General features: G+C 43.8%; 1 protein-coding gene across 2 annotated transcripts in view; it reads left to right on the top strand.

The window, feature by feature from the left end:
* Positions 1-14,093, top strand: part of ASB7 (ankyrin repeat and SOCS box containing 7) — a 358,166-nt gene extending 344,073 nt beyond the window's left edge. For both annotated transcript variants that reach the window (XM_044078690.1, XM_044078689.1), the window contains exon 4: positions 12,535-14,093. In XM_044078690.1, the coding sequence (XP_043934625.1) occupies positions 12,535-12,674 (140 nt within the window). In that variant the 3' untranslated portion in view covers positions 12,675-14,093. The remainder of the gene's footprint in view (positions 1-12,534) is intronic.
* Positions 14,094-14,358: the final 265 nt, after the last annotated feature.

Raw genomic sequence — 14,358 nt, 5'->3', positions numbered from 1 at the left:
GGAGGGGAGGGGGGTGGACAAAGCAGATGTACCAAGGCAGAGGGGGGAGGGGAAATACAGCTTCCCTTGATTGTTGGGTCTTAATTGTTAGCAGGGAGGGGAAATACAGCTTCCCTTGATTGTTGGGTCTTAATTGTTAGCAGGGAGAAGATTCCATCAGGCAAATATGGAGCCACGGAGTGGGTAGTCTGTCTAGAAGTAATCACTTATACAGTGAGACTGTGCACTACCAAGACTTGAGTAGGTACGTGGCACTTTCTGTGAACAACTATGTCTAATGTAATGCAAGGGGTGTCCTTCAACTTCTAGTTTTCAGAGGAAAATGATATTAATATAGAAGGCAACTTTCTGCTCTCAGTACTATGGTGGGAGTTTTAATTGTTGTAGGTCAGCTTTCTACAGTTATGCCTTTCTGCCTTTGTCTGTATGGTTGTTCCTTCTTGTTACTTTTATGGGGGGGGTTACTTAGTTATTGTGCTTGAACTGGGATTGCTGGAATAATTGGTTTATACAGCAGAGTTGGTGCAGTTGAGCTTAGTAAATGGTGATTAATATCTGCAGTGTGTCTTAGGTTGAAGAGCTATTTTGTTTATTGCACCTTTTCCTTTTTTATGCCGCCTATATTAGTAAGTCACTTGGTACAGTAACCCACCCTGAAAAATGTTGTGGTGCCATAATGAGCAATGGATGTTTATTATTATTATTTTTTTTTGCCTTTGATTGTGGACTTTTATGACAAACTGTACAAAAAAGGAGCTGTAAGTGAACTAAGCATTGATTTTTTTTTTTTTTTTTTGGTTGGGGTGGGGGCTTTGCCCCAACACTGTCCTTTATGTAATGTCATCATTTCCATGGGTCACATCAACACTGAGGAAAGGGTCATAGAAAAGTCCTTCTATGCACATGTTGCAGTATTCATCACATGTGGGTTTACTCCTCTTGCTGCCCGAATGTCCAGCCAGTATACAAAAGTTTTCAGTCACTGTATTGTGCATGGGATGTCTGACATGGCTAGCAGAACGTGAGCCGTAAAAGTGACGTCCGCACGTACCAGGCCGCCGAACTTCTCAGCCACCAGTCGAATGTCAGGTGTTCCTGCCATCCCGGCTGTCTGATTTAGAAGAGATCAGATAAGTGCCCCGTTGGAGAACCTTTTCAGTCATTTATTTTATCCTAATGCTTGTTCATGTCACCCAGAAAGGGCAAGTGTAAGTGCAGCCATCAGATACCTCACAAGGACACCCACGATCAGTGTCTTTTTTGTTTAGGTAGGTCACACGACTACAAGGCCTGCACCATCTGCCAGGTGTTTGTGCCCAAAACTCTCTGCAGCTGTCTGCATGTGCTCAACCTATACCTAGAAAACTAAAGTATCAAACAGCCTTGGGTATGGAGGGTTCTGCCAATTTACCTGCTGAGTTGCAGAAAAAAAGGGCAAGACCATCAGGCCTACAACTACCGCTGCGCCTCTTTTGTCCGATCCTCAGCCTGTGGCAGACTTTGGCCTGGTTGAAGACTCTGGCTCTGCTGCTTCAGATACAATGGGTACCTACATGGAAGCCGCATAATCTTGTGTGGAGGGCATGTTCACAGAGGCTTTTCCGATGTCTGTTTCCAACGCCGGGGGGGGGGGGAACCAGCATTATCGACAGGACCGTCGGATGGCTCCGTTACTTTACAGTCACCGGATTCCAGGCCTTCCTCCATGCAGACGCCTGCTAGGTCTCTCAAAAGGAAGGAAAAAAGAAAACGCATGTCTACTGCTTCTAAAAGTATCCCGAACTGATATGCCTTCAGCCAAAGTTTGTTAAATGACTTTATGGTCTACCACTCCAGGGACATCCACTATCCCTCTTCCCATCCTGAGCCCTAGGCCTCTGACATCAGATCCCTCTTAGAGGGAAGAGGAGGAATTCTCTGATTCTTCTTCTGAAAAATCATCATATACCTCTCAGCTGCCTTTCCCCCTGGGATATGGCACCCCAGAGGAAGAATCCGTTGACCCTGACTTCCCAGCAGAGGATTTGACCTTTGGGGAAACTATTACTAAAATGAAGGAACATTTCAAGTGGGAATCATTTGAAATGTCATAGGTCCAAAAAAGGTATTATAACCTCATTCAGATGGATTCCCCAACCCCTACTGCTGTTTCCTCCCATTCTGCCTGCCTTCTTGGATGCCTTCTCTTCAGCATCCCAGAACTCAGACTCTCAGCCCCCTGCTCCATGCAGGTCTGACAGGTTTTATAAAGTTCCTGAGAATGCAAAGTTTCTAATTGTGTCCTGCTGCAGACCCTGCCACTATTTCCACTGATAAGGCTTCAAAGCTATTGCCTTCCACCACCATTCTCCCTGCTGACAAGGACAGCAAAACTATGGAATGTCTGGGTAAGAAAATATACACTTCTGCTACTCTGGCTTTCAGAGCTACTAATTACCAGACACACATGGCTAAATATAACTCCCCAGATTTTGCTGCCAAAACTTCACTGTCCATCCCTTCTTGCTCTCCCCACCCAGATTACCAGACACTCTATAAAGTGCAGATGTTCTTCGTGTTTTACTGTTGTAGTCATTACATTTGGGTAACCTGCTGTCAGGTTGCCCTCAATTGGCCTGAAAAAAGTCTTGCGTTCTGCGTCGGTTGCTGTCTCCTCTTCCATGACGTCAGGTCGTCAGGGATATAAAACATGCAGCCGACACCATTTTATTCAGTCTTTCTTGCCGCACAGTGCCCGAAGCAGAAGCAGTTCACAAGTGCCGGTTGGCCGACTCCTGAAATTTTCGTATTTGAGTTTCAGAACCGAAGTCTTCAACTAAAAGCCAAGTATCCCGTTGGGGAAACTTTTTCTTACTCCTTACCGATGTCAGTAAAAGTTAATAATTTCATTACTTGTGGGAAGCAAATACCTCATAAGGATTTTCATTTGTACTGTATTCCTTGCCTAGGCCCTGATTACAACGTGCCTTGCTGTCAGTTTTGTGCTAGATTTAACCAACGCACTATTAAGCATCAGTATATTTTTGCTTCTAAATATTTTGGTTCAAGATTGAACTATCCTGAAATGTTGTCGGCTAGCAATCAGACTCTTGAGTTCACAAAAAACTCAAGGAAAAAGACCGAGGCAGACCGTCGAGGTCCAAAACCGATGACAAAGCTTCTCCTAAGCCATTCGCCAGTTCACCAGTACTCAGTGAGGCGCTTTCGCAGCCCCTGATACCTGCTACTTTTGAGTCGCAGGCCTCTACAGAGACCCATTTGGAGTCGGGTATGCTGCGAGATTCTCAGAGTATTGAACCCGCTGATGTCTCTCCCTTAGATGGGGTCCAGAGCCGCTGAGCAGGCACCGGCTTCTGAGGGTGTTTTCAAGCCTCAACTTTTTTATATTAAACTGACGCCAGCAACAAAAACAAGGTCAAAAACAACTTCTGTGTCTAAAATAACGCCTGAGCCACGTGCTCAGGCCTCTGTGCCTAAAAAAACAGATTATCAAAATGGCTGAGGATTTAATTACCTTGATCAGAGGCCTAGGCAAGGTGCACTGATTATGAATCTTCAGATCAGGTTTCCATTTCTTCTGATCAGGAATTGTCTATTCCACTCTATGAGGATTCTGATGCAGAGGAATCCATCTCATCTGCTTCTCCTCCTGAGGATTACTCTTTTGGAGAGACTATGCATATTTTAAGGGAACATTTTCACTGGGAGAGTCAGGACTTCTCCGAATCAAAAAAGAGGCTTAGGGATTTCCTCCTTCCTCAGCATAGGCCTTTGGCAATACCTCCTGTATTAGACATTGTTGATGTGTTCTCGGAATCCAGCATGACTCCTGATTCCCTGCCTCCGGCTCCTAGTAAGCCAGACAGATGTTACAGGGTTCCTGACTCCCACAAATTTCTTTTCAAAAATCCTGCTGATCCTGAGACTATTTCTCAGGGTCCCAAGGGTGTTAAGGCTTCTACAGCCAAAAATCCTACCCCTTCTGACAGAGATTCCAGGGTGCTGGATAGAGGGTGTAAGAAGGTTTATACGTCTGCAACCTTGGCCATCAGGGCTTTAAACTGCCAGTTTCATATGCTTAAATATCAACAGCATGTTACGGGCTTACTGAAACAGAAAATTATGTTGATTTCTGATTGTGTGGAAAATAGCGTTACAGGATTTATTGCATTCAGCAGAGCAGGTTGGAAAGCATACTTTGCAATGTGGTTTTGATTCCTTGGAGGCCTCTTGTAGGGCCGCCGTTCCTGGATCTTGATTAGAAGGCATGCCTGGCTCAAGGAGCAAAATCTGCCTGATCATGTTAAAGCTAAATTGTTGGATGCCCCTTTGCAGCATGATACTCTGTTTGGTAATAAGGCAGAAGCGGTTATGAAGAAAATGGAAGACTAAGCTAAATCTATGCAAACTGTGAAAGATTTCTTGCAAGTACAGCCACCCAGGTTCAGTAGGCACTGCCCTACTAAAAATTGGTCCTTTCCTGTGTCCAGCAGAGCCACTCAGGGCAAACCCAGGTGCTCAAAATGCTCCAGATATCAATCACAGGGTTCTTACAGTTTGAAGCAATGGGGTGCTTCCACCTCCATATCTGGAGGAAACAAAGCACAACCCTATAGTAAGCAGTCTCAATGACTTTCCTCTACTGTCTCCAAGCACTTGTCTTTTGGCAGCCCCCTTGGGGGGAAAACTATCACTTCATGCTCAAAATTGGCAGTTAATTACCCTGGATAAGTGGGTATTAAACGTAGTAACCCAGGGGTACAGATTTCATTTCCATACTTTGCCAATTCCAAACGGATGGCCGGATCTGCCACAAAATCAGTGGGCAGAGGCCCAGAAACAAGTCATGTCATGGATATGGGGGCTATTCAGCCGGTATCAGAAAAGGAAAAAGGACAAGGTTTTTATTCAAGACTTTTCCTGGTACCCAGAAAAGAAAATTTATGGTGTCCAATACTGGAATTATCGATTCTGAACTCGTTCCTGGACATTCCAAAATTCAAAATGCTGACTTTACAACTGCTTCTGCCTATGCTAGGCAAGAATGCTTGGTTAGTGACTCTAGACTTAAGAGGCATACCTGCATATCCCAATAAGGGAATCGTGCAGAAGATACGTCCGCTTCAAAGCAGGCTTTTTCAATTACCAATTCTCTGCACTGCCCTTTGGCTTATCTACTGCGCTCAGGGTCTTGCCTGGCACCAGTAATTGCATTCTGCAGACAAAGAAACATTCAAATTTATCCTTATCTGGATACAAGGACACTTCAACATCTGGCGTTTGTAAAAAGGCTTCTAGCATGCCTAGGGTACACCATAAATGAAAAGAAATCACAGTTGGTACCCTCTCAAATAATTACATTCCTGGGTGCAAGCTTGAATACAACTGCTCAGATGGCTTACCTCATGCCAGACAAACAAAGGCAACTAATCACATACTTCAAACAAATGGCAACAAAAACCCAGTTATCTGCAAGACAAATTCTGCAGGCTTTGGGGTTCATTGCATCCGGCATTCTGTTAATTCCATATGCAAGACTGCATATGAGGAAACTTCAGTGGTACCTAAAAGGTTTATGAAGTCAACATTGTCACAGCCTGGAAACAATGATTCCTCTCATTCCATGCCTACAACAGGAGTTTCTTTGGTGGGCAGAGTCATGTCACTAAAACAAGGGATTGTCATTCACTCTACCCCCTGCCACTCAAACCCTAACTACAGACTCATACGACTATGCTTGGGGGGCCCACCTGGCAGAGAGATGCATTCATGGCAAATGGAGCCGAAACCAATTGCATCTGCATATAAACCAGAAATAAATGCTAGCTGTTCAGAATGCTCTGACAGCGTTCAAGGGCTTACTTCATCCAGGACAACTACTGATAAAGACAGAAACACCACAGTTATGTGGTACATAAACAAGCAGGTTGGGTACACATTCCTACCCCCTTTGCAGACTTAGCCATGGCCTTGTGGAATACAGCCTTGACTTACCAAATACTTCTGCAAGCTTAATTCCTGCCAGGAAAGCAAAATACTCTGGCAGACGACCTAAGCAGCAATCGTATGGACCTGCACGAATGGAAACTGGATCCACAAATCTTTAGCATGTTAGCACAAAAATGGGGGAGCCCAGACATAGATCTATTTGCCTCTCCCCAAAATTCACTTGGACAAATTCTGCACAAGAACTCATCACAAAAAAGCATGGAAAGTGGATGCTCTATCCTTTAGCTGGAAAAACCTGTCAGTCTATGCCTTTCCCCCTCTGCCTCTACTCTCCAAGGTCTTACTAAGTCAGACAGGAAAGAACAAAAATGATCCTTATTGCTCCAGACTGGCCACGCCAGCACTGGTACCCGCTTCTAAGGAATATGTCGCATCTTCCTCCATGGTACTTGCCTCTAATACCTCATCTACTGTCTCAGCAGAACTATCAAATTCTGCACACTCGGCTCCAAACTCTGAATCTTGCAGCATGGCTAATCAACTAATTATTCAAACCACACCTCTCAGTAAATCTGTGATGGATGTCATTTTGGAAGCCAGAAGGCCTAGTACTAGAAAATCTTATGCTGATAAATGGAAGAGATTCTGTGCTTGGAACCAAGCACAAGGAATTAGACACAGCAAAGTCCAATATTCCTCAGATTTTACAATACTTAACTGAGATACTTGACAAGGGCCCATCTTTTTCTTCAATAAAAATCCATGCCTCTGCCATCTCGGCTCATTACAACACAGCGCTTCCCCTTTTTTCTCATCCAGTGCTTAAACAGTGTCTTAGAGGGGCCAAAAATTTAAGGCCTCCCAGGAGAGCACCAACTCCTGCATGGGACCTCAATTTTGTGCTGGAAAAACACACCCTGCCTCCTTTTGAACCAGCAGCTACTGCGGATATAAAATTTCTATCTTGGAAGATGGCTTTTCTTTTGGCAGTCACTTCAGCAAGAAGGGTTTCAGAGCTACAGGCTCTCATGGCAGTGGAGCCTTTCATTATATTTTACCCGGACAGGGTGTCCCTCAGGACCAGTCCTTCTTTTATGCCTGAGGTGGTATCCAGTGTGGCTGTTAAGCAGACCATTCATCTGCCAACTTTTTACCCAAATCCGCAGAACAAGGGGGAGCAGATTCTGCATTCATTGGATGTACACAGACAACTAAGTTTCTACTTAAACTGGACCAAATCTCTAAGGAAGTCTGAGCAACTACTGGTAGCATTTGCTGCAGGATCAGAGGGGAAGGCTACATCAAAGCAGACTATTTCTAAATGGATAAGCCACTGCATTCATTTCTGCTATTTGCACCATGGTAAACCTGTGCCCAGGGGGATCAGATTACATTCCACCAGGGCTGCCTCTGCTTCAGCAGCTTTTCTCAGCAGGGTCCCAACCAAAGACATTCTAGAAGCTGAAACTTGGAGCTATGTTCGTACCTTCACAAAGCATTATCATTTAGCTCTCTCTCTTCTAAATCCAGGGCAGGCTTTGCCACTGCAGTCCTGCAGGGCCTTATAGCCGCTCCTAATGCTGTTTAGCTCCATCCTCCCTTCCATAGCTTTGGGATTCTACCCAAATGTAATGACTGCAACAGTGAAACACGAAGAATATAGTACAGTTGTGTACACTTGCCATAAATGTAGATGTTAGAGTGTATTCCAGGTTACCCACCCACCACCCCCCATTCTATACCTTTTCTTTCCTTCACTATACTCAAAAGCCTTTGTGGTGTATTTGCTTTTTAGTTGAAGGTAAAGTTTGTTTCTATAAGTGCATTTATATATTTACAGTTTATTTATATATATATATTTTTGCTCCCCATTTGGGGGGCACCTGACATCTGGGGCAAGCAAAACTGAATAAAATGGCGTCTGCTGCATGTTTTATTCCCCTGACGACCTGACGTCATGGAAGAGGAGACAGCAACTGACGCAGGACCCAATATTTTGTTATTCAGGCTGACTGAGGGCAACCAGCCAGCAGATTGCCCAAATGTAATGACTGCAACAGTGAATACACTCTAACATCTACATTTATGGTAAGTGTACACAACTGTACTTTGATGCCACAGAGGCCTTAGCCAGGTCAGCAGCATCAGCATCTGCTTTTAGAAGGTACTCCTGGCTATGCCTACAGCTTTTTACCAGATGACTTTAGAGCCAAGCTGGTTGATGCCCCTTTGGACAACACAACCCTGTTTAGAACAAAAGTGGCTGACTTATTTAAGTCATTACAAGGAGAAGGAGAAGCAGGATTTAAAACACCTGCAGGTTTCTCCTATTGCAAATTTCCAGAGGAATTACCCAGCAAAAACACAATTTTATTAAAAAGCACCCTTGCCCTGCTGCTTCCACAAGGCCTAGGAAAACTTCCAGGAAGCAATTGACTCCTACCAGATCCCTCACCTCTTCTAGCCAGAGGCTGCCCTTTCATGACAGGGCAGTTGTCTGACTACCTGCCAAGTTTAAAAACGCCTCCTTCTCTCTCTGTCCTTCTCTCGGAGCGCCTCTCACTGTCTCCAAGTGTGGACACTTATCACCTCAGACAAATGGGTCCTCTCTATAATAGAGAATGGGTATTTTATGGCCTAGTTAATGCCCCAAAGGGAAGGGGTATCCCATAGCCACCAGAAGAACAGCTCCCTGTATTACAGCTAGTGTTAGACAACCTGATGGCTCAGGGCACCATTCAAACAGTCCCACTGTCTGCAAAAGGAAGAGACTTCTACTCCAGGGTTTTCCTGGTTCCAAGAAAAGATGGTCCCTGGAAGCCATTTCTGGACCTCTCAGTACTCAACCTCTTCTTTCAGGATTTTGACCTTACCAACATTCTTTCCACTTTTCTCCTAAGAGTTCATGGCCACCTTAGATGTCAAGGATGCGTACCTTCGCATCCCTATAAGGCCCAATTTCAGGAAATACCAGAGGTTTTCTGTGGATTCCTCTTAGTTTTCTGCCTTGACCTGTGGGCTTTCCATGCACCCAGAGTCCTTACCAAATGTCTGGCTTCAGTTACTGCCTTCTGCAGGACAAAAAGAATTCAAATATTCTCTTACCTGGACGACTTGCTCATTCAGGCAGACTGCAAACGGGTCCTCTGGCAACCCTTGCATGTTGCTGTTGCTCTCCTACAGTCCCTGGCATTTCAAATCAACTTCCCAAAATCCCATCTGGAACCTACTCAAGACATCGTCTTGGAGTGCAGGATTCGGGCAGACATCATGAAAGCCTACCTCCCCACCAAAAGGTGGAAAGTTTGATGCAACACCTTCTTCTCGTCCTCAAGACCACAAAATTAACCACAAGGTAGTACCTCAGGCTCCTGGGCTACATGGCAGCCACTATCCCCATGCTACCATTAGCAAGACTCCATATGAGGAAGTTGCAGTGGTACCTCAGGTCAGTTTAGACCCAACACTCATACCCCCTCGAGTACAGGGTACTTCTCAAGCTCTGCCTCAAACAAGAAGTCCAGTGGTGGTCGAAGCAGTTAAACCTCAACCCAGGTCTTCCTCTTCCACCAGTTCAACCCAAATAGATCATGCACACAGATGCCTCAGACTTGGTCTGGGAGCAACTCTGGGGCACCTGAGTGTGCGTGGAGTGTGGCCAGCACCACACAGGAAAGAACACATCAATATCTGAGAGATGAGGGCAATATTAATGGCCCTGCAAGCCTTCCAAACCAACCTACAACAAGGACCACTAAAAATCTTTACAGACAATATCACAGTGCTGTGGTATCTCAACAAGCAAGGGGCACCAAATTTTATCTGCTGTGCAGACTGGCTCTCCTGGTATGGGAAATGGCCACCTCCTGGGACGTAATCTTACAGACAGTTTGCATTCCTTCACAACAGAATTCTCAGGCAGACTCTCTCAGCAGATCCATGACAAATAATCATGAATGGATGCTTCACAGGGATGTCTTCCTGGACCTGGTCCACAGGTGGGGTACACCTCAAATAGACCTGTTTGCCTCCTCCATCAACAGGCAACTTCCGTCCTCCTGCACCAGACTTCTACATCATCAGGCTATGGTAACAGATGCCTTCTCAATCTCCTGGAAGGGGATGATTCTCTATGCATTCTCCCCTTCCCACTTGTTCAGAAGGTCCAGCTGAAGATCCAACAGGACAGACCAAAAAACTTTACTGGTAACTCCCTATTGGCCAAGATGGCCTTGGTTCCCCTTCCTCTTACAGCTATCCAAGGGCAATCACCACATGTTAACCCCCCCCCCCCCCCAGAGTGGACCTTCTCACACAGCACAAGGGATCCCAAATACACCCACAGTGGAAATCTCTGCACCTCACCCTGTGGGTGGGTAGGGTTATGATCCCTTTCAGACATCTTTACAACGAGAACGTGCTCACTATCCTGCAGGAGGCCAGGAAGCCAAATACAAGGGAATCTTACCTATCAAAGTGTAAGTGATTTTCAATATGATGTCTCAAAAGGTAGTTGGACCCGCTGGAAAGCGAGACCCCTCTAGTGCTGTCTTACCTGTGTGAACTATTGCAGACAGGTTTGGCCTTCTCATCCAATAAAGCTCACTTGTCTGCCATTTCAGCATGCCTGCCTCTGGATCCCCCCCCCCCCCCCAGCTTTCAGACTAGCAGCTAAGCTATTCCTTAAAGGGGTCCTTCATCTCAGACCACCCAGGACCCCCCCATGGGACCTCAGCTACGTCTTAGAGAAGCTCATGCTCCCTCCTTTTGAGCCAACAAATAAAGCTTCCCTAAAACACTGCACATGGAAGACTATCCTCCTCGTGGCTTTGACCTCAGCCAGGAGAGTGTCAATGTTGCAAGCCGTCATGGCTATTCTACCCTTCTTAGTATTCCACCCTGACAGGGTTACTCTTAGAACTAACCCCCTCCTTCATGCCCAAGGTGGTGAATGACATTTCCCTAAATCAGGGCATCCATCTACCAACCTTCTTTCCTAATCCACAGGGGAGACCGTGAGAGAGTACTCCATTCCCTATATCTGCACAAAACCAAGTCCATCAGACAAGCTGAGCAACTGTTTGTCTCCTTCCAACCCAGGGCCCTAGGGAAGGCAGTAACTAAACAAACCATCTCAACATGGATTTCCAAAGCGATCACCTTTTGCTACAAGCACCATGGGAAATCCCTGCAAGGTACTGTCAAAGCACACTCCACCAGGGCAGTGGCCTCCTCTGGGGCCTTCTTCAGGGGTTTGGATACCTCCACCATACTGGAAGCAATCACTTGGTCTTCAGTGCACACCTTCACCAAACACTACAAGTTAGACCACATTTCTAGGGCCAGAGCAGGGTTTGCAGGGGCTATCCTCCATAGATTCCTGGAGAACTCTACTAGGCCCACCTCCCCCTTCTTCACACTGAGCTTTGGCACTCACCCATATGTGATGAATACTACAACATGTAAATAGAAGGACATAGAAAAATTGTGTAAAATCTTACCAAAACAATAGATGGCCTTCTCTTCCATGTTGCAGTATTCCTTCCCACCCACCTATCCCTTTTGCTTTGCAACATTTCCCTTTTTGGATGACACAGGGCTGGCATTATCCTTGCTAGGACTGGTTCCGATTGGGGCTTACAGTTCTAAGGGCTGGTGCATGTGGACATCACTTTTATGGCCCACGTTCTGCTAGGCTCGTCAGAAGTCCCAAGTACCATACATACAGTAACTGAAATCTTTTGTATACTGGTCGGACTTTTGGGTAGCAAGAGGAGTAAACCCATATGTGATGAATACTGCAACATGGAAGAGAAGGACAATCTATGGTTATGGTAAGATTTTACCCAACTTTTCTTTCTATTAAGTCAGTTTTCATGTGCCTATGAAATGTGTGTGTATGCGTATATTACATATGTTTGTATGCACATAACCATAACATTCTAGTTGTTTCCTTGCACAGTGTACATTGTGGTGCTCCTTGAAGTTGGAATTATCAGACTGGATATGTTTGTGGAGCCGCAACATTATAGTGTTTTTTTTTTTTTCCTTCTGAGAGAGAGAAATGTTCACCACCACATTTAAGGTGGTATGGGCATGACTTCTTTCTTGCGTCTTTTCTGCTGTGTGTATTTTCGTAATATTACTTTGGCAGGCTCTTTTCTTGGCTGCATACTACTTAGTGCAGCTGAGTAAGGCTCTCTCACATTATTTCAGCAGGCAGTCAAAGCCACCTAGTCTTGTGTTGCCATTACTTATGGAAGAAACTTGCTGACTTAGCTGCTCCCTGCAAGAGTTGTTTTACCCATTGAGCATATGAAGGCAAAAACTCTGTCACATAATGTTATGGTGAGTATCTTGCACAACTGTACTTTCATATAGTGCTGCAAATGAAAATGTTATTGCAGGTGTTTTACCACAGCAAATATTTCTAGTTGTATTAAAAGTGTGTGTGTGTATGTGTGTATATATATATATATATATATATATATGTATATATATATATATATATATATATATATATATACACACGTATAGTAAAAACTGTGCAAGGACAGAAAAAAAAATTGTCTCTTTTTCTTTCAGAGCAGCCCAGAAATTTACAAGACCTGTGCAGGATCAAAATTCGACAATGTATAGGCCTTCAAAATCTGAAGCTACTTGAAGAACTGCCTATTGCTGAGGTCATAAAAGACTATTTAAAACACAAATACGATGACATCTGATATGCACTAAACAGAATTTCAGAGGACCTAATAATTGCTTAAATAAATTCCTTAAAGGCTGTTGCCTTGCACAATGTATATCTTATGCAATTTCTGATTTGCTAGACAGGAAGTCAGAAGCCGGGTATACGTTCCTGTGTTTTTCCCCCTACATTCAGTGACGTCTTAATTTCCTTCTCAGCTAAAGGGTATATGTTTCTACTTTGCAGGAATAAGAACCTAAGCTCAGATGTTACAGAAACTTGAAGGATTGCTTTTTTGAGAGAATGAAGGTTTTATTTCAGATGGCTTAAAGTGAACAGTTTATAGATGGTCTGCCACACAGTCAGTTTCCAGAATATTAACGAAGATGTAATAGTTGTATGTATTATTTAATATATATGTGTATGTATATATAAGTGGTTGTTTTTAAAATGCATTGAATCATATGTCCTGGAGTCAGCAGGTATCATTTTCCTGTTGATGTTGGAATTGTAATTTGGGGGTTTGCTATATAAAATAACTACCAAGGTGTTTTTCTAAAGAAACTTGAGGGATCATCATATTCTGTATTGTTTTGGTTCTACTCCCCCTTCCCCCACAACTGTGAACGAAGTAGTAGAGGTGTTATGTCATTTAAGCTGCTTAAAGGTACTGTTTATGCCCCAGCCACTAAACAAAGCAGCACTGCTCCATTAGCAAATGCTTTTTGTTACATATAACTTCTACTGAATACCTTTTATGTTTGACATTGTCCAGCATTATGATAAGATTTGCATCTTGCTCCTAGACCTGTTAGGCGTTTTGTATTCATTACACTGCTCTCTCTTGAGCAGAATTTCCTTTTATTAATACTTGGTGTGGGCATGCCCTGTATTATGAGTTTGTAAACCACCCCTCCCCAGCCATTCCTATGCATACTTCAAGTGAAATGATTTGAACCTCCAGTCTGATTTATCTTTTACTATTTGTCCTATTATACAGGTCTCAGGTACTTTCTGCTTTATAGCAGATCCATTGTATACATGTAAAAGAACAGATCCTTTTACTCACCCTGGGAATTATCACTGAACAACCAGCAAGAGCCTGGTGGTGTAGAGAATGTAGTTCTTAGTGTTAAAATATAAATAGACGGCACAATCGCCATAGTGTCGTTCAGGTGGACACTCTTTAGTCAGCTTCTGCTTCTGACCTGTGTCTGGTTTCAAGTTGCCATTGTCAGCCAACCTTATTATTCAGTACTGTTGAGCTGGTTGTGACTGACATATTTAATATAGTGTAGGCATTCCTTACCAACATTAAAGATTATTTGGACTGGAGAACATATTTTAAGGTTGTTTATATATTTAAATATATTTTGTCACTTATTTAATATTGTTGAAAAGAGGCAAGTTCGCATTTCATATTAATGAAAGCTCAAATAAAGTGATCAGCAGTAAACACTTGTAGCATCTGGATATTTGATAATCCTGTAATGGGAACTGCAGTAAGAGCTGTGACTGATTTGTTGTAGTCAGTTGGCAGAAAAGATGCAGTATTTTCCAGAAAATACACCAGTAACGCAGCCAAATGGACAAACAGTTCACTTAAAATCTGAACAATAGTATCAAAAAAGCACGTGAAGTCAGCCAAAGCAACGGGAAACCAAGGGTAAAAATAAAAAACCTTTAATAAAACGTTAGCACTTTCACGGTATGTTAACTGC

The sequence above is a fragment of the Protopterus annectens genome, chromosome 7.part1 (assembly GCF_019279795.1).
Source record: "Protopterus annectens isolate FY-2018-M chromosome 7.part1, PAN1.0, whole genome shotgun sequence".
NCBI lineage: Eukaryota > Metazoa > Chordata > Ceratodontiformes > Protopteridae > Protopterus > Protopterus annectens.
The sequence above is the reverse complement of the archived record's forward strand: the minus strand, read 5'-3'. Positions and strand labels throughout refer to the sequence as shown.